This window comes from Oncorhynchus clarkii, chromosome 21 (genome assembly GCF_045791955.1).
Source record: "Oncorhynchus clarkii lewisi isolate Uvic-CL-2024 chromosome 21, UVic_Ocla_1.0, whole genome shotgun sequence".
NCBI classification, from domain to species: Eukaryota; Metazoa; Chordata; class Actinopteri; order Salmoniformes; family Salmonidae; genus Oncorhynchus; species Oncorhynchus clarkii.
The window spans coordinates 41,084,863-41,108,172 of NC_092167.1; the positions used below are offsets into that span (position 1 = coordinate 41,084,863).

Genomic DNA, 23,310 nt, shown 5'->3' on the forward strand with positions numbered 1-23,310 from the left:
TGCTGATTCTAGAGTAATGGACGTCCTTCAGCCCTGCTGATTCTAGAGTGATGGACGTCCTTCAGCCTTGCCGACTCTAGAGTGATGGACGTCCTTCAGCCCTGCTGATTCTAGAGTAATGGACGTCCCTCTGCACTGAAGGAACTCAAGTCACTTAGGTGCTTGCCTGATATTTATTTGTCTATCTCACAATCTCTCTTGTCTCTCTCCCTGCATCTCCTTTTCTCTCACACACTTGACATGTAGCTCTTCTCTGTTCTCAGCTTCCTCTTCCTCTATCATTAGGACATGGCTGTAGCTCTTCTCTGTCCCCAGCTTCCTCTTCCTCTATCATTAGGTAATGGCTGTAGCTCTTCTCTGTCCCCAGCTTCCTCTTCCTCTATCATTAGGACATGGCTGTAGCTCTTCTCTGTCCCCAGCTTCCTCTTCCTCTATCATTAGGACATGGCTGTAGCTCTTCTCTGTTCTCAGCTTCCTCTTCCTCTATCATTAGGACATGGCTGTAGCTCTTCTCTGTCCCCAGCTTCCTCTATCATTAGGACATGGCTGTAGCTCTTCTCTGTCCCCAGCTTCCTCTTCCTCTATCATTAGGACATGGCTGCAGCTCTTCTCTGTCCCCAGCTTCCTCTATCATTAGGACATGGCTGTAGCTCTTCTCTGTCCCCAGCTTCCTCTTCCTCTATCATTAGGACATGGCTGCAGCTATTCTCTGTCCCCAGCTTCCTCTATCATTAGGACATGGCTGTAGCTCTTCTCTGTTCTCAGCTTCCTCTTCCTCTATCATTAGGACATGGCTGTAGCTCTTCTCTGTTCCCAGCTTCCTCTTCCTCTATCATTAGGACATGGCTGTAGCTCTTCTCTGTTCCCAGCTTCCTCTTCCTCTATCATTAGGACATGGCTGTAGCTCTTCTCTGTTCCCAGCTACCTCTTCCTCTATCATTAGGACATGGCTGTAGCTCTTCTCTGTCCCCAGCTTCCTATATCATTAGGACATGGCTGTAGCTCTTCTCTGTTCCCAGCTTCCTCTTCCTCTATCATTAGGACATGGCTGTAGCTCTTCTCTGTCCCCAGCTTCCTCTTCCTCTATCATTAGGACATGGCTGTAGCTCTTCTCTGTTCCCAGCTTCCTCTTCCTCTATCATTAGGACATGGCTGTAGCTCTTCTCTGTTCTCAGCTTCCTCTTCCTCTATCATTAGGACATGGCTGTAGCTCTTCTCTGTCCCTAGCTTCCTCTTCCTCTATCAATAGGACATGGCTGTAGCTCTTCTCTGTCCCCAGCCTCCTCTTCCTCTATCATTAGGACATGGCTGTAGCTCTTCTCTGTCCCCAGCTTCCTCTTCCTCTATCATTAGGACATGGCTGTAGCGCTTCTCTGTTCTCAGCTTCCTCTTCCTCTATCATTAGGACATGGCTGTAGCTCTTCTCTGTCCCCAGCTTCCTCTTCCTCTATCATTAGGACATGGCTGTAGCTCTTCTCTGTTCTCAGCTTCCTCTTCCTCTATCATTAGGACATGGCTGTAGCTCTTCTCTGTCCCCAGCTTCCTCTATCATTAGGACATGGCTGTAGCTCTTCTCTGTCCCCAGCTTCCTCTTCCTCTATCATTAGGACATGGCTGCAGCTCTTCTCTGTCCCCAGCTTCCTCTATCATTAGGACATGGCTGTAGCTCTTCTCTGTCCCCGGCTTCCTCTTCCTCTATCATTAGGACATGGCTGCAGCTATTCTCTGTCCCCAGCTTCCTCTATCATTAGGACATGGCTGTAGCTCTTCTCTGTTCTCAGCTTCCTCTTCCTCTATCATTAGGACATGGCTGTAGCTCTTCTCTGTTCCCAGCTTCCTCTTCCTCTATCATTAGGACATGGCTGTAGCTCTTCTCTGTTCCCAGCTTCCTCTTCCTCTATCATTAGGACATGGCTGTAGCTCTTCTCTGTCCCCAGCTTCCTCTTCCTCTATCATTAGGACATGGCTGTAGCTCTTCTCTGTCCCCAGCTTCCTCTATCATTAGGACATGGCTGTAGCTCTTCTCTGTCCCCAGCTTCCTCTTCCTCTATCATTAGGACATGGCTGTAGCTCTTCTCTGTTCTCAGCTTCCTCTTCCTCTATCATTAGGACATGGCTGTAGCTCTTCTCTGTCCCCAGCTCCCTCTTCCTCTATCATTAGGACATGGCTGTAGCTCTTCTCTGTCCCCAGCTTCCTCTTCCTCTATCATTAGGACATGGCTGTAGCTCTTCTCTGTCCCCAGCTTCCTCTTCCTCTATCATTAGGACATGGCTGTAGCTCTTCTCTGTTCTCAGCTTCCGCTTCCTCTATCATTAGGACATGGCTGTAGCTCTTCTCTGTCCCCAGCTTCCTCTTCCTCTATCATTAGGACATGGCTGTAGCTCTTCTCTGTCCCCAGCTTCCTCTTCCTCTATTATTAGGACATGGCTGTAGCTCTTCTCTGTCCCCAGCTTCCTCTATCATTAGGACATGGCTGTAGCTCTTCTCTGTCCCCAGCTTCCTCTTCCTCTATCATTAGGACATGGCTGTAGCTCTTCTCTGTTCTCAGCTTCCTCTTCTTCTATCATTAGGACATGGCTGTAGCTCTTCTCTGTTCCCAGCTTCCTCTTCCTCTATCATTAGGATATGGCTGTATTGTGTTTGTCCTCTACTGAATCCACATGGATGTTCTGTGTTCTAATCCATGAGGTGGGACATCCAGTCTATTTGATTGACGGCTAGCGCTGGGGGTAGGAATAGCACTAGGGACCAGGGAAACCATGTAGACAGAGAACATGAGAGAAATAATGATATAAAGGAAGTGATTTACAGGAGAATAAGAGGGGAGGATGAGAAATGCTGTAGAGAGAGTGAAGCGTCGTAGCACTCCGGCCTCATCACGACCTTCTCTAAGGCCTCACACTTTATCACTCATTAGTGGTGCAACCAGGAAAATAGTCCCAGTCCCTTGGTTGCTCTGAGACAAGAGAGGATCAGGGAAGCAATGAATGCTCCTCACTCCATAAATGGGGCATCTGGGTAAAGGGGAAGGAGGCGTGGAGGCAATCACTTGCGACAACGGCGAATCACACGAGAGCTTAGTGGCTGATAGCTTAGCAGGGAGGCTAGGAGGTAAGAGAGGTATTCCCGCTTCGATTTCCTCACTGAGGGGATGTGGTAACAATCCCCTAGCCCAATGCTATGACCCCCTTGTGTAGCTGTGAAGGAGGGGTGTGCTATTTTTTTGTGTGAGGAAATGTCGAGACGGGTTGAATTGTTCTAGGTGTCGTAATCTCCCAATTGTTAACATACGGAAATGAAAAAAGATTGACTCTGCAGTTGTACCCGTTGGCGGTTGTTGTGAAATTAGTGGTTATATGGAACAACGGAATGATGAAATAAAACATTGAATACTATTCATATTACCAGATTACACATTTCCGTAAGTGATTTTCTTCGGGTGTTCTTCGGGTGTTCTTCGGGGGGGGGGGGGGGGGGCCGGGAGCCTAGGCACACTAAGATAATCAATTAATAAGATATAATAAGATATAATGTTGATCTTGGTGTTCCTTTGTGTATGTTATGTGTATATTATTGTGTTTTAATATGACTAAATAACCTAGTTGATCTGCCATTTTAGCTTCTGTTTTTTTTGATCAAATAAACAAAACCCCAAAAAATGGAATCTACGAGGGAGAAAGAGAGCCAGACTGATGGTGAAAGAAAGATCTGTGGTTTTACAGTCATTCTTAATATCTTTATGATTTCTCTTTTTATTTCCATCGAAAATGAATGGAGACGAACAGTGCTATAAGACACCCAGAGAGACTATAGCCTGTACGAGTTAACCACATGAGTTAACCATACGAGTTAATCACATGAGTTAACCACATGAGTTAACCATACGAGTTAACCATACGAGTTAACCACATGAGTTAACCATACGAGTTAACCATACGAGTTAACCACATGAGTTAACCATACGAGTTAACCATACGAGTTAACCACATGAGTTAACCATACGAGTTAACCATACGAGTTAACCATACGAGTTAACCACATGAGTTAACCATACGAGTTAACCTGTAGACATAGAAGGAAGATTGGGGAATTGGGACATGAGAAAGGACAGGAGAGAGGGAGGGAGACAAACGAGGACTAAAGGAAGATAACAGGCTGAGGATGGTATGTCATAGAGTCAGGGGAGGGAGGGAGGGACGAAGACATGACAAGCCTGATAAAGGAGAGGAGTGAGAAAGGGTACGAAAAGAGTGTTAACCAGGGATTATGGAAAGGGAAAAAAAGGTTGAGAGAGAGAGAGAATAAAAAAATAAATCAAGGGAGAGAAAGGAGGAAGGAATTTGTAAAACAAAGGGAGAGAGAGAGTGATGGAGAGAAGAACATTGAGAGAGAACCCAGGGGAGAGAAAGGAGGAGAGTTACTGTAACAGAGGGAGAGATGGAGAGAATGTGTCCACTGATGTGCTAGCTAAATGCATGTAGGACTGATACAACTTCAGTGGTTAACTAATCATACTGCTATCGAAGCAGCTAGGCTGAGAGAAACCACAGGACTCTGCTAATGGATCCATAGGAAACCTGTTCACGTCAACTGTATCACTGCTCCCCTCTCCAGTGACCAGAAGAGAATCGCTCACAGGGGCGTAGTGCATCTACATCTGTGTATCCATCCACCTCCTATGTTTGCTTGACGAGAGAAAAAAAGGACAGGGTTTTCAGATGAGCCGTCAATTAGTAGCTGAGCCCACGAAGCCGTGGAGGAGTGGGCTGTGTCCGGGGCCACGCTCGGCTGCCTTATGCACAGATTGCCTGTCTGAAGACTGAGGTAATGAGAGCAAGACTACAACCTTGATGTGGAGCGGAGGGGGTGTCTTGAACACAGCTTAGCCCCCTTCCAAGTGGCTAAGGTGGGGAGGAGTGGCTGTTCTGGATCTAATGGAACCCTAGTGGGAAGGATCAGAGGGATTGGAATTGGAGACGAGGTGACTCTTTCTCTCCGACATCATTATATTACCTCTCTTTCTGATTATCCAGGAGAGAGGGAGGGACACGCGGGCACAGAAGAAGAGGCTACCATCTTAAGTGTTTGCGGTGGCGACTCGGCTAGTAGAGGGGATGGAGGGATTACCCAGGCTCCTCCACTGCGTAAGCACTGTTTGGGGGTTTTGATTGACAGAAGCTTGGAACGTTTACACTGAGAAGTTTTCATTTGGCTCTTTCCATTGGAGATTCCCTCCCTCTTCCCCTCCTCTTTTCTTGCCTTTCGAGCCAAGAGAGAATGGGGTGCGCTGCAGACAGAGCTGATTATGAAGTGGGTAGTAGCTATCTCTTTAGCACAAGGCGCTCTTTGCTAATTAAGTCTTTCACTTTTTCTTTATTCCCCTGGAAAAGTAGACGATTTGGTCACGTTGTGAATGAATTGTGTTTGACAAAGGACGGCGAGGGCCAGAATGCACGTGACTGTAACGGGTACACTGGGAGTCGGGAAGCAAGTACAGGGAGGGAATTGTTTAATAAATAGAACATGGTACAAAACAAGAAACAGGAAAAGCATACAGACATGAAACCGAAACAGAGTCAGTAACACCTGAGGAAAGAACCAAGGGGAGTGACAGATATAGGGGAGGTAATCAAGAAAAGGGAGTCCAGGTGAGTGTCATGAGGCGCAGGTGCGCGTAACGAAGGTGGCAGGTGCGCATAACGATGGGTAAACTGGTGGCAATGGGCGCCAGCGAGGAGGAGCGGGAGTAGACGTGACAGCGACATTGGAAGAGAGCCAGGGGACATAGATAGAGACACACTGTGGTGGGTAGGTACACGAGGACTCCAGATTGGGTACAATACACTAGATAGGACAGGGGTACTGGCTTTTTCCATATCTGGAGAGATCTAAGAAGTGCTGAAGGGCATATCAATGAGCTTGGGACAGATCCTATTTCTCCAGTCACTCCAGCTGCAACGATGCTGTTCCAGGCCATTTCATGGTAGGGGACAGAGAAATAACACAGCCAAAGTGCCCCATTATTTAAGCCAGGAGGAAACGGTGTCTCGCAGCCACTTAAAAGAGAAAGAGTGAATGAAAAGAGGTGAAAGAGGAGCAGGCGGCATGCGAGCCAAATAAACTCGCCATGGGCGGCCTGGAGGGGACTGCAGGGGCCACAGAGCCGGCCCCACTGGTGAGAGGTCCGGGTTGAAAAAATATCTGCAATAAAGCCAGGCTCACGCATGCCCTGTCTGGATGGGCGCCCAGCCAGGAGGGGTTGATTTGGGCCTTGGCTCTGGTATCGAGTGGGAGGACTCGATCATTCTCGATTAGGGAGAAAGGGGGAGCCTGAACCAGACCATTAATCACTGAACATTAAGCCTCAATCACTCACTAGATGACAGCCAGGCACCACTGTTGACACAAAGGCCTTGTGGTGTGTTGTGTTCCTCATTCACTCCCTCCCTTCCAGTCTCATCCACCTAAACAAGTCTCGGGCCGTTCCCTTCGGGTCCTTAATTGAAACGGAGGGTTTGGCATCCTCCCTAAACCCAGATGTATGCCATAATGCTCCCAGGCATCCTCCCTAAACCCAGATGTACTCCACAATTCTTCTCTTCTCTCTGACTGGAATATATGGGAGTAAAGCCAGGAAGTAAATATACCCTCATTGGCAAAAAGCAGAGAACAAGGGAAATCGATTCTCACTGGTTATTTGTCATCTCTATTTTCTTCTCCCTCTCCGCTCTCTCCCCAGAGAGATTAGGAAACAGTCTCTCATTCTTGTTCTAGAAAAGAGGATGTGCTGTCATTGGGAGTTTGTGGTGCCAAGACTTGCGAGGATGAGACAAAGAAAAGTGAGGGAGAGAGAGAGAGGTGAGAGGGATAGAAAACAGCAGAGGATTTGGGGTGCTGGATATGAGGCGAGAGAGAGAGAGAGAGAGAGAGAGAGACACGAGGCACAAGGGAAAAGGAGGGCACATCCGAGCGAGTTTGGTTGGATTGAGCTGCTAAAAACTTTTGAGTCTCTTATTTCCCCCCCCTCCATTGAATACCTATAGGTGCTGCCATTTTGGATTTATTCAGCAGGCCCTGGGAGGGCCAGAGATGTTCTCTCTGATCTGCCTCAAAGTCTGGAGGAGAACAGAGAACGAGAGCTGCACACTGAGATGTGTGATCCAACAGCCAGCTCTGGGCTGGGGGAGATATTGTAATACCTACTAAGCTCTTCCTGCTTCAGCCAGTAAAGTCTGTTGGGAGCATTGATAAGCGTGTGAGTGTGTGTGTTACCTACCTTTTCCTCTGCTTGATTCTACTCCACACTTGACTTTAGGGGAAGTGTATTGCTCTAAGGTAGCATGCAATCTCATGCAATCTTTATGCCACAAAATAAACCACTCTTCATTCCTCTAGTTACCCCAGCTAGTTTTTCCATCAATGAGAGCAAATGTCCATTCTCTGTGGTCATACAGTTCCTCAGACTTGACCACACTGACCACACAGACCACTTGACCACACTGACCACACAGACCACTTGACCACAGACTGACAATGAGTCCAGGAGACACACTGGGCTGACGTATGCTTCACTCTGGTCAAGACATCTGAAGCAATGAATACCCTCTGTGACCATTTAAGGGTTGGACCACAGTTTAACAACAGGGGTGTGTGGAGGACCAACTCTATAAGTTATATGCCGTCTGGACCAGTACAGACCAGGCAGCAATCTCCACACGATACACTCTCTTTCATTCATTCATACACACACACACACACACGCACGCACGCACGCATGCGCACACACACACACACACACACACACACACACACACACACACACACACACACACACACACACACACACACACACACACACACACACACACACAAATTCAACACACAGCATTGTACATCCCACACAGCATATGATTGACATATCATTTAACACATTTTTGTTCATTAACAAATGGCACAAACATATTTAATGTGGGACAGTAAATGTTAAAGGGACCTTATAGTCTTGTAACTTTATGCTCAAAGAAGCACTTGTGTAGTAGCAGGGTTCATCAAAAACAAAAATTTAATTCAGATGCAGTGCTTAGAATTTGGTGTTCAAGTTAATTGGTTTGTTTTTAACCCTCTGAGTTTTGCGTTTCGGGGGGCGGGGAGGGGTAAGGGGAGAGTCGGGTATTCTGACACTACTTGGTCATGGTTTATGCTTAGCAAAGCACTTAGTTAGCAGTTTAGTTGTTAATATCCTGTCTATGTATCCTGTCTAAGTATCCTGTCTAAGTTCTAGGTTTGGGAGGAATTTAGACAGTTCCAATTGAGCTCAAACGTAAGCATTTCACTTCACCTGCAGAAAGATCTGCAAAAGAATGTGTATGCGACCAATAAAATGAGTATTTTTTTATTTGATGTTAGAGATGTTTATAACCGGGTTATGACTGAGGGCTTCTTGGCTGTGTGCTAGCTATGGCCCAGAAGGTAAGACAGATCCTCTATCTAGGAATGTTTTTGGTGTGATTGTCAATAACATACTGGCCTTCTGTTCATAGTGTTGTGGGGATGGGAGTGCTGTGGGGAGAGTCAGCCCTCAGTAATTAGTGTGGGTTGAGTTTGGTTTGCTTTTATGTGTTTAGATTCTGCTTAGTTTAGGTCTCATGAGTCATCTCTGTCTGTTTCCATAGCAAGGTAACTTGAACTTTAACCCTTTGAGTTTGAACTTCCCCTTCCTCCATCATCATCTTTTTTATTGGTACCAGTGTTTCTATACTGGTCTCCTCAGCCTTCTCTGGCACTGTTGATTCTTTGGTACTTATTGTGACATCGTTATTTTTCCCTAAATCTGGTTGGTAAGTAATATCAAATCATCCTCATTAATGTATGATTTTTAAATATGTGTTTTTGTTCAGCTGATTCTGGTTGTGATATTCTGATTCTATCCAACATGTGAATTTGATCTATGAATCCAAATGACATGAAATGAGCAGTTTACTGGTTCTGTTTTTATCAAATGAACATGGGAAATCTGAATTATGTTGTTTGACTCTCACATAAATACAAATGAGTTTATGTCGAATCTTTCCTCGTATACGTGTAATCACTTACAATACTATTTCAAAGAACAGCCTGCCCACAGCTAATTAGAAGATGTAAAATGTGATTAATTCATGGCACAATTAAGAGTCACACAAACGGAATACAAAACGTGGGTGAAGCTTTCAGAGAACCGTAGAGATTCATGATTTCGACTCATTTCCCTCAATGAGTCATATTGGACTGTGTTGTGACGGCTGATATCAACGCATTTGAATCTGAGTCAACTAACCAATATGCCGACTGAAACTAGCAGCCACAAAATAAGTAGCATTAAACCGTTGCTAAGAGCCCGACTCTCAGTACTTCTGAAGTATCGTTTTACGTTACTTAATAAGGCCCATCTACACCCCATAGTTGTCGCTAGTTATCCTGCTAGGTGTGGACGGCCCATTATTGTGCTATGACAGCGAAACTAGCTAGCACTGATTTAAAATGGCTGATATTGTGGTGTGACTGTGGTAACTGTCGCCAGAGAGATGGAACGAAAGGGGGAGGGGAGGAGGATTAATAAAGGCCACACCTCCGTTGGGGGAGTTTTTAGGATCAACCCCCTTTCAGCGGCACAAACACACAACACAGGACAAAGACAAAGAGGTCGGGGATGTTTGGCACTCAAAGGGTTAAAGAGTTGTCACTTTTAGTCGGACCCAAACTGCAGATCGATCGTGCTCATTGTTGCCGGACAGAATGAGGCTGACACAACAAACTGTAGGCTTATTAGCAAAGTCCATAAAATACATTAGACAGTCCCTTTAACTTTTAATGACTTTCAGGTGGCTACTTTTCTCCGGAGTGTCAAAAAAGAATTAAGTGGTTGTTGTTCCTTCCTCCATTTGTCACTTTTGTGAATAGGAATTTGAATAATAATCACCATAATTAATGCAACTTCACAACAGCAAACAACAGACACAGGAAGTGAAGCAGAAGGGAACCAATAGGATCTGTCTATTTCCATCTTGTCTGGTTGGTTACTGGGGGGTTATGTTGGGGTTATTGGTAAGTTAGGACTCTGAAGAGATGCAGCCCCTTGTCAAGGTGCCTTGGACATGGTTCCCCTGTCTAGTGTAACCCTTACCACTGACTCTGTAGTTCAGTACCTTGTAATGCTATGAAGAATGTGTAAGGTACTGTAGCATCATACGATTATTAATAAGGGAGGATGTGATCAATTTGCAAACTTCGAGGGTGGCCAATTACTAGATAGAATGAGCACATCTAACTAGTTGCTTTCAGGGGGCGAGAACTGAAATCTGCTAAAGTGTACAGTACAACTGTAGTAGATATGCTAATGTTGCAATAGTTACATGTTTAAATGTGTTATTCATGTACTACCTGAATGGTGAATGGAGACTGATGATTATGGTCATAAGCCAATCGCATGGGACATATGTGAATCAGGGGAACCGGAAAGTGCCAATCACATCCACCTTTGTTGCGTGGACTGCACCTCCTCCAGAGCGGTGGTTATCGGTGATTAAGTGGTTAGGTCATTAGTGGAGTGTTAAGTTTTTTTTTTAGTTACCTTTGTCGAGTAGCCACTCGTCAACTACCCGACCAAGCCGGTATGGGATTCTTTGTCTAGCAATAGCCAGGCGTTCATTATCAAAGTTCCCTTTAGAGAATTTGGAAAAGACAGAGGGCAGCAGGTTAACATCTGGAAGGTCAAAGGTTCAAAGGTTAAAGGTTAGAAAAAGGGCAACATGGCAAAAGGTTTAGCAAGGTTATGTATGTTAAAATCAGCTTTATGTAGTTTCAGGAAGTAGTAGCTTTTTGCGGACTGGTTTGGATTGGTTAGACAGCCTTCTAGTTACCTCAGGTTTAAATTGTTGTTTTGGTTATGAGTCCGATAAGTTAAACATATTTATGAATAATTTAGAAATAGTCTATTAGTATAAATGGATACCTGGCAAAGTTAATAGCTTGGTGGACAGTGAAAATCAATAACATACAATTCAATCAATACTACTAATCCATAACATATGTCAAACCCCAAAATAAAAAGCATTCATTTCTAGCAATATCATATGCATTAACATCACCATTGCATTATTCAAACATTTTCATGTATTCACCATCAACCATAACATATTTCATATTCAGAGACCCAGAGTACAGAGTACTTAAACACATTTCATGGTTAATACCAGGAAGACATTTTTGTTCGAGATCCCACGCAACCATCCTTAGAGGCAAGTCTCTGAGCTCAACTCCGAAACTTCAAATCTCATAATGCAACACTAATTCCAAGTTGTTCACTTCTGGGTAAATGGAAAGCCCTCTGTGGATTTGAGCTCTGTTTTTTCCTACATCCATAACTTATCAAGGGCTTTTTCCCCCCAGCGTAATAATCAGGGGCTCATCAACGGTGCTGCATAATTGCCATCATCTCATCAGCATGTCAAAAGCACTTCATTTCTGTTCCATTAAACTGCACGATAGCATTTAGCCAGAGCTAAAAATGATTATCTCCCTCATCGTTTCAATCAAATTCCACCTCTGGATCAGACAGTTTAGAGTCAGGATCCTGAGAGCTTCTGCAGCTATAGAGTGATAGAGTGATGCCTGGGGTGAGAAGACATGCAAGACAAGAACGCCTGAAAGACGGCATATTAACACTCCCGAGCGCTGTGCTGTAATTCATGTGCTGCAACATGGATGGTGCTGGAGCTGCTATAGCCGCGGTCAGGTAAAAGGTAGGGGCCTAACGTAAGGGGTAGGGGTTTAAGGGGTAGGGGTGTAAGGGGTAGGGGTGTAAGGGGTAGGGGCGTAACGTAAGGGGTAGGGGTGTAACGTAAGGGGTAGGGGCGTAACGTAAGGGGTAGGGGTGTAAGGGGTAGGGGCGTAACGTAAGGGGTAGGGGTGTAATGTAAGGGGTAGGGGCGTAACGTAAGGGGTAGGGGCGTAACGTAAGGGGTAGGGTTTTAAGGGGTAGGGGCGTAACGTAAGGGGTAGGGGCGTAACGTAAGGGGTAGGGGCGTAACGTAAGGGGTAGGGGTGTAATGTAAGGGGTAGGGGCGTAACGTAAGGGGTAGGGGTGTAATGTAAGGGGTAGGGGTTTAAGGGGTAGGGGCGTAACGTAAGGGGTAGGGGCGTAACGTAAGGGGTAGGGGCGTAACGTAAGGGGTAGGGGCGTAACGTAAGGGGTTGGGGTGTAATGTAAGGGGTAGGGGCGTAACGTAAGGGGTAGGGGTGTAATGTAAGGGGTAGGGGTGTAAGGGGTAGGGGCGTAACGTAAGGGGTAGGGGTGTAAGGGGTAGGGGCGTAACGTAAGGGGTAGGGGTGTAAGGGGTAGGGGCGTAACGTAAGGGGTAGGGGCGTAACGTAAGGGGTAGGGGTGTAAGGTAAGGGGTAGGGGCGTAACGTAAGGGGTAGGGGCGTAACGTAAGGGGTAGGGGCGTAACGTAAGGGGTAGGGGTGTAATGTAAGGGGTAGGGGCGTAACGTAAGGGGTAGGGGCGTAACGTAAGGGGTAGGGGCGTAACGTAAGGGGTAGGGGTGTAACGTAAGGGGTAGGGGTGTAACGTAAGGGGTAGGGACGTAACGTAAGGGGTAGGGGCGTAACGTAAGGGGTAGGGGTGTAATGTAAGGGGTAGGGGTGTAAGGGGTAGGGGCGTAGTGTAAGGGGTAGGGGCGTAACGTAAGGGGTAGGGGCGTAACGTAAGGGGTAAGGGCGTAACGTAAGGGGTAGGGGCGTAACGTAAGGGGTAGGGGCGTAACGTAAGGGGTAGGGGTGTAATGTAAGGGGTAGGGGCGTAACGTAAGGGGTAGGGGCGTAACGTAAGGGGTAGGGGCGTAACGTAAGGGGTAGGGGCGTAACGTAAGGGGTAGGGGTGTAACGTAAGTGGTAGGGGTGTAAGGCGTGGGTATAAAGCATTGACTACAGTGCTTTATATACACACTCAGTTTTGCAGTACCCAGGTCCACTCCCCAGGAGTCTCTATACACAGGCCTGTGTGTGTAGTACAACATGTCAACTACGGAGAGGTATGTCTGTGGGTGTGTGAGAGAGAGAGAAAGAGACCTGACAGGGTGACGGAGGGGACGAGAAGAGGTGGAAAGGAGGAGGGGAAAGAAACGAAGACGTCAAAGGAAGGGATGACAGATGGACAGATAGTGAGTATAGAATTGGAGAAAGAGGTGAGAGTCAGAAGGTGTAGGGGGAAAACATGAGTCACAGTCATTTGCATGCAGCACAACATACAGGCCAGACGAGGGGTGTGTGTGTGAGTGTGTGTGTGTGTGTGTCGTATAGCTCACATGAGATTCTCCAGGTAACCCTAGGAGATTGGCCTGTGCAAAGCCAGTGCTGCAATTATAGAGCTCCTCTCTCCACTCACAACCCATTTAACAGCAACACCAGCACTCTGCAGCTAAGCAGATTAGAGGGAGATACACACAGAGGCAGAGATGGAGAGATGCAGCGACAGAGAGAAGGATAAACAGAAAGAGGATGAGAGAGAGAAAGAGAAAAGGAGAGAAAGAAAATAAATACTGTAGTGGGAGGCAGTGGTCCTTAGTAAGATGAATCAATACATGAGGGTGTGTTCTCCTCTCTCCCTAGACATATCCGTCTCCCTCCCTCCCTCCCTCCCTCCCTCCCTCCCTCCCTCCCTCCCTCCCTCCCTCCCTCCCTCCCTCCCTCCCTCCCTCCCTCCCTCCCATTACCAGAAACTGGGCACAGCATCGAAAGAGGCATGCATGCCTTAGGCAGTCTGGCAACTAAAACCCTCCTTTCTACTAAACATTGAACAACCTAGTTCAGCATCTCTGAGTTATAAAGCCCTCCCTCTAGTGGTAGTATCTGACCACTGCAGACATTTTAGTAAAACTCCATGGCTTTTCTCAAAATACAGTTTATCTATACGACATCTGTCCTTTCTTCCTCCCTTGAAGTAATCTTTGATCTTAATCTATGTAGGGGAAATGTATCAAGTTAGATCATGGATTTACCTCAAGGAAATGTCCTACGAGGGACTGTGTCTCCTCTCAGTAGAGGGAGGTTGAGAAGCAGGGGTTCCTACCAAAATAGCACAAAGTCCATAATTAGATTACGATGAGGAGATTAAAAGTCATCCGGGGTATATCTGCCCATGTCATCCATTATCACGTTTATTAGTTCATTATTCTTGCCATCCTTTCCTCCATAGCTGCAGAGGGAAGATAGAAGGGGGGATTTAGGGTTTAAGAATATCCTCCTCTCTCCCCCCAGCTCCCCAGGGAGCCCCCAGGTGTTTGACTAATCAGAAATGGGGAAGATGCAGGAGGGGGGGGCGTGTTAAGCATCGACAGTGGAGTGTGTGTGTGCGCCTCAAATCAAATGAAATCGAATTTTAATGGTCACATACACGTGTTTAACAGATGTTATCGTGGGTGTAGCAAAATGCTTGTAAAATGCCTGTGTGTATCTGTGTGTGTGTGTGTGTGTGTGTGTGTGTGTGTGCGTGTGCATATGTGTGTGTTAGAATCAATAATAGATTGTGTGTGTGTGTGTGTGTGTGTGTGTGTGTGTGTGTGTGTGTGTGTGTGTGTGTGTGTGTGTGTGACTAAGCGCGTGTGTTTTAGCTCCTCAATGGCAAACACAATAGCATTAACAGCCCCTTGAGTGAAGTCTCGTCAACAACAACGAGTGGAAAATAACTGCAGCAGGATCAACAAACGACAAGCGGAGAACCCAATCCGGGATTGGGAGTCTCATAGGGTGGCGCACAATTGGCCCAGCGTCGTCCAGGTTTGGCCAGGTTCTTACTGTAACTGACTTGCTTAGATAAATTAAGGTAAAAAATATATATACACTAGCGTTCAAAAGTTTGGGGTCGCTTAGAAATGTCATTGTTTTTGAAAAAAAAGCACATTTATTTGTCCATTAAAATAACATAAATTGATCAGAAATACAGTGTAGACATTGTTAATGTTGCAAATGACTATTGTATCTGGAAATGGCAGATTTTAATGGAATATCTACATAGGTGAACAGAGGCTCATTATCAGCAACCCTCACTCCTGTGTTCCAATGGCACATTGTGTTAGCTAATCCAAATGTATCATTTTAAAAGGCTAATTAATCATTAGAAAACCCTTTATCAATTATGTTAGCACAGCTGAAAACTGTTGTCCTGATTAAAGAAGCAATACAACTGGCCTTCTTTAGACTAGTTGAGTATCTGGAGCATCAGCATTTGTGGGTTAGATTACAGGCTCAAAATGGCCAGAAACAAATAACTTTCTTCTGAAACTCTATTCTTGTTCTGAGAAATGAAGGCTATTCCATGCGAGAAATCGCCGAGAAACTGAAGATCTCGTACAACGCTATGTACTACTCCCTTCACAGAACAGCGCAAACTGGATCTAACCAGAATGGAAAGAGGAGTGGGAGGCCCCGGTGCACAACTGAGCAAGAGGACAAGTACATTAGAGTGTCTAGTTTGAGAAACAGATGCCTCACATGTTCTCAAATGGCAGCCTCATTAAATAGTACCCGGAGAACACCAGTCTCAACGTGAACAGTGAAGAGGCGACTCCGGGATGCTGGCGTCTAGGCAGGGTTCCTCTGTCTAGTGTCTGTGTTCTTTTGCCCATCTTAATCTGTTATTTTTATTGGCCAGTCTGAGATATTACTATTTCTTTACAACTCTGCCTAGAGGGCCAGTATCCCAGAGTTGCCGCTTCACTGTTGACATTGAGACGGGTGTTTTGTGGCTACTATTAAATGTCTACACTGTATATCTGATCAATTTGATGTTATTTTAATGGACCAAAAATGTGCTTTTCTTTCACAAACGAGGACATTTATATATACATACATAGATACATACATATATATATATATATATATAAAGAGTGTTTGGGTCCACGTGGATCTGTTTTGACCCACCTCCACTGTAAGGATAAATTTGCACTTTCAAGGGGTGCCCTGAGTGGGTTTTAGTTGCAGCTATGATGCAGTAAAAGAGTGTGACTACCTACAGTACCAGTCAAAAGTTTGGACACACCTTCTCATTCAAGGGCTTTTCTTTACTTTTACTATTTTCTACATTGTAGAATAATAGTGAAGGCATCAACACTATGAAATAACACATATGGAATCATGTAGTAACCAAAACAAATATATATATATATTTGAGATTCTTCAAAGTAGTCACCCTTTGCCTTGATGACAGCTTTGCACGCTCTTGGCATTCTCTCAACCAGCTTCATGAGGTAGTCACCTGGAACGCATTTCAATTTACAGGTGTGCCTTGATAAAAGTGAATTTATGGAATTTCTTTCCTTCGTAATGCGTATGAGCCATTTAAGTTGTGTTGTGACAAGGTATGGGTGGTATACAGAGGATAGCCCTATTTAGTAAAGGACCAAGTCCATATTATGGCAAGACTAGCTAAAATAAGGAAAGAGAAATGACAGTCCATCATTACTTTAAGACATGAAGGTCAGTCAATTTGGAAAAACCATGAAGCGCTTTGATAAAACTGTCTCTCATGAGGACCGCCACAGGAAAGGAAGACCCAGAGTTACCTCTGCTACAGAGGATAAGTTCATTAGAGTTACCAGTCTCAGAAATCGCAGGTGAATAGATTATCTCCGCATGTGTCTGTGATTTATTTATAATTCAAGGTGCACTTAACCAGCATGGCTACCACATCATTCTGCAGCAATAAGCCATCCCATCTGATTTGCGCTTAGTGGGACTATCATTTGTTTTTCAACAGGACATTGACCCCAAACACACCTCCAGGCTGTGTAAGGGCTATTTGACTTAGAAGAAGAGTGATGCTGTTATGGTGCGTGAATGAGGACCCAAAAGCGAATTAACAAAACAGAGTTACTTTAATGACGAAACACACGTAGGCTCAGATGGACAGGCAGATTCCGACAGGACAGGACAAGGTTAGATGAACAGGCAGATTCCGACAGGACAGGACAAGGTTGCAGCAAACACGACGATAGTCTGGTTCAGGCATGAGTAACACAAACGAGAATCCGACAAAGACAGGAACAAAAACAGAGAGAGATATAGAGGACTAATCAGAGGGAAAAAGGGAACAGGTGGGAAAAGGGGTGACGAGGTAGTTAGGAGGAGACAAGGAACAGCTGGGGGAAAGAGGGGGAGAAAAGGTAACCTAATAACGACCAGCAGAGGGAGACAGGGTGAAGGGAAAGGACAGAAACAAGACACAACATGACAATACATGACAGTACCCCCCCACTCACCGAGCGCCTCCTGGCGCACTCGAGGAGGAAACCTGGCGGCAACGGAGGAAATCATCGATCAGCGCACGGTCCAGCACGTCCCGAGAGGGAACCCAACTCCTCTCCTCAGGACCGTACCCCTCCCAATCTACTAGGTACTGATGACCACGGCCCCGAGGACGCATGTCCAAAATCCTACGGACCCTGTAGATGGGTGCGCCCTCGACAAGGATGGGGGGGGGGGGGGGGGAAGACGAGCGGGGGCGCGAAGAACGGGCTTGACACAGGAGACATGGAAGACCGGGTGGACGCGACGAAGATATCGCGGAAGAAGAAGTCGAACTGCGACAGGATTGATGATCTGGGAAATACGGAACGGACCAATGAACCGCGGGGTCAACTTGCGAGAAGCGGTCTTAAGGGGAAGGTTCTGAGTGGAGAGCCAAACTCTCTGACCGCGACAATATCTAGGACTCTTAGTTCTATGCTTATTAGCAGCCCTCACAGTCTGCGCCCTATAACGGCAAAGTGCAGACCTGACCCTCTTCCAGGTGCGCTCGCAACGTTGGACAAAAGCCTGAGCGGAGGGAACGCTGGACTCGGCGAACTGAGATGAGAACAGCGGAGGCTGGTACCCGAGGCTACTCTGAAAAGGAGATAGCCCGGTCGCAGACGAAGGAAGCGAGTTGTGGGCGTATTCTGCCCAGGGGAGCTGTTCTGACCAAGACGCAGGGTTGCGAAAAGAAAGACTGCGTAAGATGCGACCAATAGTCTGATTGGCCCGTTCTGCTTGACCGTTAGACTGGGGGTGAAAGCCGGAAGAGAGACTGACGGAAGCCCCAATCAAACGGCAAAACTCCCTCCAAAATTGAGACGTGAATTGCGGACCTCTGTCCGAAACGACGTCTGACGGAAGGCCATGAATTCTGAAAACATTCTCGATGATGATTTGTGCCGTCTCTTTAGCAGAAGGAAGCTTAGCAAGGGGAATAAAATGAGCCGCCTTAGAGAACCTGTCGACAACCGTAAGAATAACAGTCTTCCCCGCTGACGAAGACAGTCCGGTGACAAAATCTAAGGCGATGTGAGACCACGGTCGAGAGGGAATGGGAAGCGGCCTGAGACGGCCGGCAGGAGGGGAGTTACCGGACTTAGTCTGCGCGCAGACCGAACAAGCAGCCACGAAGCGACGCGTGTCATGCTCCCGGGTGGGCCACCAAAAACGCTGGCGAATGGAAGCAAGCGTACCCCGAACGCCAGGGTGGCCGGCTAACTTGGCAGAGTGAGCCCACTGAAGAACGGCCAGACGAGTAGGAACGGGAACGAAAAGAAGGTTCCTGGGACAAGCGCGCGGCGACGGAGTTTGAGTGAGTGCTTGCTTTACCTGCCTCTCAATTCCCCAGACAGTCAACCCGACAACACGCCCCTCAGGGAGAATCCCCTCGGGGTCAGTGGAGGCTACTGAAGAACTGAAGAGACGAGATAAAGCATCAGGCTTGGTGTTCTTAGAGCCCGGACGATAAGAAATCACGAACTCGAAACGAGCGAAAAACAGCGCCCAGCGCGCCTGACGCGCATTAAGTCGTTTGGCAGAACGGATGTACTCAAGGTTCCTATGGTCAGTCCAAACGACAAAAGGAACGGTCGCCCCCTCCAACCACTGTCGCCATTCGCCTAGGGCTAAGCGGATGGCGAGCAGTTCGCGGTTTCCCACATCATAGTTACGTTCCGACGGCGACAGGCGATGAGAAAAATACGCGCAAGGGTGGACCTTGTCGTCAGAGAGGGAGCGCTGAGAAAGAATGGCTCCCACGCCCACCTCTGACGCGTCAACCTCGACCACGAACTGTCTAGAGACGTCAGGTGTAACAAGGATAGGAGCGGATGTAAAACGATTCTTGAGGAGATCAAAAGCTCCCTGGGCGGAAACGGACCACTTAAAGCACGTCTTGACAGAAGTAAGGGCTGTGAGAGGAGCTGCCACCTGACCGAAATTACGGATGAAACGACGATAGAAGTTCGCGAAGCCGAGAAAGCGCTGCAGCTCGACGCGTGACTTAGGGACGGGCCAATCAATGACAGCCTGGACCTTAGCGGGATCCATCTTAATGCCTTCAGCGGAAATAACAGAACCGAGAAATGTGACGGAGGAGGCATGAAAAGTGCACTTCTCAGCCTTCACAAAAAGACAATTCTCTAAAAGGCGCTGGAGGACACGTCGAACGTGCTGAACATGAATCTGGAGTGACGGTGAAAAAATCAGGATATCGTCAAGGTAAACGAAAACAAAGATGTTCAGCATGTCTCTCAGGACATCATTGACTAATGCCTGAAAGACAGCTGGAGCGTTAGCGAGGCCGAAAGGAAGAACCCGGTATTCAAAGTGCCCTAACGGAGTGTTAAACGCCGTCTTCCACTCGTCCCCCTCCCTGATGCGCACGAGATGGTAAGCGTTACGAAGGTCCAACTTAGTGAAAAACCTGGCTCCCTGCAGGATCTCGAAGGCTGAAGACATAAGAGGAAGCGGATAACGATTCTTCACTGTTATGTCATTCAGCCCTCGATAATCTATGCAGGGGCGCAGGGACCCGTCCTTCTTCTTAACAAAAAAAAACCCCGCTCCGGCGGGAGAGGAGGAGGGGACTATGGTACCGGCGGCAAGAGCTACAGACAAATAATCTTCGAGAGCCTTACGTTCGGGAGCCGACAGAGAGTATAGTCTACCCCGGGGGGGAGTGGTTCCCGGAAGGAGATCAATACTACAATCATACGACCGGTGTGGAGGAAGAGAGGTGGCCCTGGACCGACTGAACACCGTGCGCAGATCGTGATATTCCTCCGGCACCCCTGTCAAATCACCAGGCTCCTCCTGTGAAGAAGAGACAGAGGAAACAGGAGGGATAGCAGACATTAAACATTTCACATGACAAGAGACGTTCCAGGAGAGGATAGAATTACTAGACCAATTAATAGAAGGATTATGACAAACTAGCCAGGGATGGCCCAAAACAACAGGTGTAAAAGGTGAACGAAAAATTAAAAAAGAAATGGTTTCGCTATGATTACCAGAGACAGTGAGGGTTAAAGGTAGCGTCTCACGCTGAATCCTGGGGAGAGGACTACCATCCAAGGCGAACAAGGCCGTGGGCTCCCTTAACTGTCTGAGAGGAATGTCATGTTCCCGAGCCCAGGTCTCGTCCATAAAACAGCCCTCCGCCCCAGAGTCTATTAAGGCACTGCAGGAAGCTGACGAACCGGTCCAGCGTAGATGGACCGACAAGGTAGTGCAGGATCTTGAAGGAGAGACAGGAGTAGTAGCGCTCACCAGTAGCCCTCCGCTTACTGATGAGCTCTGGCTTTTACTGGACATGAAGTGACAAAATGACCAGCAGAACCGCAATAGAGACAGAGGCGGTTGGTGATTCTCCGTTCCCTCTCCTTAGTCGAGATGTGGATACCTCCCAGCTGCATAGGCTCAGCACCCGAGCCGGCAGAGGAAGATGGTAGTGATGCGGAGAGGGGGGCAACGGAGAACGCGAGCTCCTTTCCACGAGCTCGGTGACGAAGATCAACCCGTCGCTCAATGCGAATAGCGAGTTCAATCAAGGAATCCACGCTGGAAGGAACCTCCCGGGAGAGAATCTCATCCTTTACCTCTGCGCGGAGACCCTCCAGAAAACGAGCGAGCAAAGCCGGCTCGTTCCAGCCACTGGAGGCAGCAAGAGTGCGAAACTCAATAGAGTAGTCTGTTATGGATCGATTACCTTGACATAGGGAAGACAGGGCCCTGGAAGCCTCCTCCCCAAAAACAGATCGATCAAAAACCCGTATCATCTCCTCCTTAAAGTCCTGATACTGGTTAGTACACTCAGCCCTTGCCTCCCAGATTGCCGTGCCCCACTCACGAGCCCGTCCAGTAAGGAGAGATATGACGTAGGCGACACGAGCAGTGCTCCTGGAGTAAGTGTTGGGCTGGAGAGAAAACACAATATCACACTGGGTGAGGAACGAGCGGCATTCAGTGGGCTCCCCAGAGTAACACGGCGGGTTATTGATTCTGGGCTCCGGAGATTCGAAAGCCCTGGAAGTGGCCAGTGGATCGAGGCGGAGATGGTGAACCTGTTCTGTGAGGTTGGAGACTTGGGTGGCCAGGGTCTCAACGGCATGTCGAGCAGCAGACAATTCCTGCTCGTGTCTGCCTAGCATCGCTCCCTGGATCTCGACGGCAGAGTGGAGAGGATCCGAAGTCGCTGGGTCCATTCTTGGTCGGATTCTTCTGTTATGGTGCGTGAATGAGGACCCAAAAGCGAATTAACAAAACAGAGTTACTTTAATGACGAAACACACGTAGGCTCAGATGGACAGGCAGATTCCGACAGGACAGGACAAGGTTAGATGAACAGGCAGATTCCGACAGGACAGGACAAGGTTGCAGCAAACACGACGATAGTCTGGTTCAGGCATGAGTAACACAAACGAGAATCCGACAAAGACAGGAACAAAAACAGAGAGAGATATAGAGGACTAATCAGAGGGAAAAAGGGAACAGGTGGGAAAAGGGGTGACGAGGTAGTTAGGAGGAGACAAGGAACAGCTGGGGGAAAGAGGGGGAGAAAAGGTAACCTAATAACGACCAGCAGAGGGAGACAGGGTGAAGGGAAAGGACAGAAACAAGACACAACATGACAATACATGACAGATGCAGTGCTCCATCAAATGACCTGGCCTCCACAATCACCTGACCTCAACCCAGTTGAGATGGTTTGAGATGAGTTGGACCTCAGAGTGAAGGAAAAACAAGGCCTCAGCACATTATTATTTCATAGTTTTGATGTCTTCACTATTATTCTATAGTACAAATCAAGAAAATCCCTTGAATGAGTAGGTGTGTCCAAACCTTTGACTGACTGAGTGTGTGTGTGTGTGTGTGTGTGTGTGTGTGTGTGTGTGTGTGTGTGTGTGTGTGTGTGTGTGTGTGTGTGTGTGTGTGTGTGTGTGTGTGTGTGTGTGTGTGTGTGTGTGTGTGTGTGTGTGTGTGCGTGCGTGCGTGCGTGCGTAAGTAAGTAATTAAGTATGTGTGTGTATGTCCACTACACAGCATGTGTTGATATGTGTCTCTCTAGAGAAGCAGTAATGTGTGAGTGAGTGAGTGAGTGAGTGAGTGAGGGGAGCTTTTCTCCTCCACCTGTATGATTAGCTAGCTCTTGGGTGTGTAGGTGAGTCAGAATGTATAGGCAGCTGCCAAAATAATAGGACAGTTGAGTAAATGAGGGATACAATGTATAATGAAACAAGGGTGTGGTTTCTGATTTCATTAAGCAATTAACATCCCATCATGCTTAGGGTCATGTATAAAAATGCTGGGCAGCCCATTATTTTGGCTACTATGGCTATGCCCCCATATAATGACAATGCCCCCATCCACAGGCCACGAGTGGTCACTCAATGGTTTGATGAGCATGAAAACGATGTAAACCATTTGACATGGCCGTCTCAGTCACCAGATCTCAACCCAATTAAACAGTTATGGGAGATTCTGGAGCGTTTTCAACCACCATCAACAAAACAACAAATGATGGAATTTCTCGTGGAAGAATACTTTTGTTTCAATGTAGACTGGTTTAGCCCACTTAGCTTGAGCAATCTTTTCCTTGTCTCTCCGTCTCCCTGATGAGGGCTCCGGTCCCCCTCCTGTCCCCCTCCCTCCCCCCTCCCGTCCACCTCCCGTCCCCTTCCCGTCCCGTCCCCTCCTGTCCCCCTCCCATACCCCTCCCATCCCCTTCCCGTCCCCCTCCCGTACCCATCATGTACCCCTCCCATCCCCTTCCCGTCCCCCTCCTGTACCCCTCCCGTACCCCTCACATCCCCTTCCCGTGCCTCTCCCGTACCCATCCTGTACCCCTCCCGTCCCCCTCCCATCCCCTCCCCGTCCCCCTCCTGTACCCCTCTCGTACCCCTCCCATCCCCTTCCCGTCCCCCTCCCATACCCCTCCCGTACCCCTCCCATCCCCTTCCCGTCCCCCTCCCGTACCCATCCTG

The 23,310-nt window shown here is 47.5% G+C and overlaps 1 protein-coding gene across 1 annotated transcript in view; it reads right to left on the reverse strand.

Moving 5' to 3' along the window:
- Nucleotides 1-23,310, reverse strand: part of LOC139379056 (neurexin-2-like) — a 929,896-nt gene that overhangs the window by 23,240 nt on the left and 883,346 nt on the right. The window contains exon 19 of the mRNA XM_071121799.1: nucleotides 10,608-10,697. Coding sequence (XP_070977900.1) covers nucleotides 10,608-10,697 — 90 coding nt within the window. The remainder of the gene's footprint in view (nucleotides 1-10,607; nucleotides 10,698-23,310) is intronic.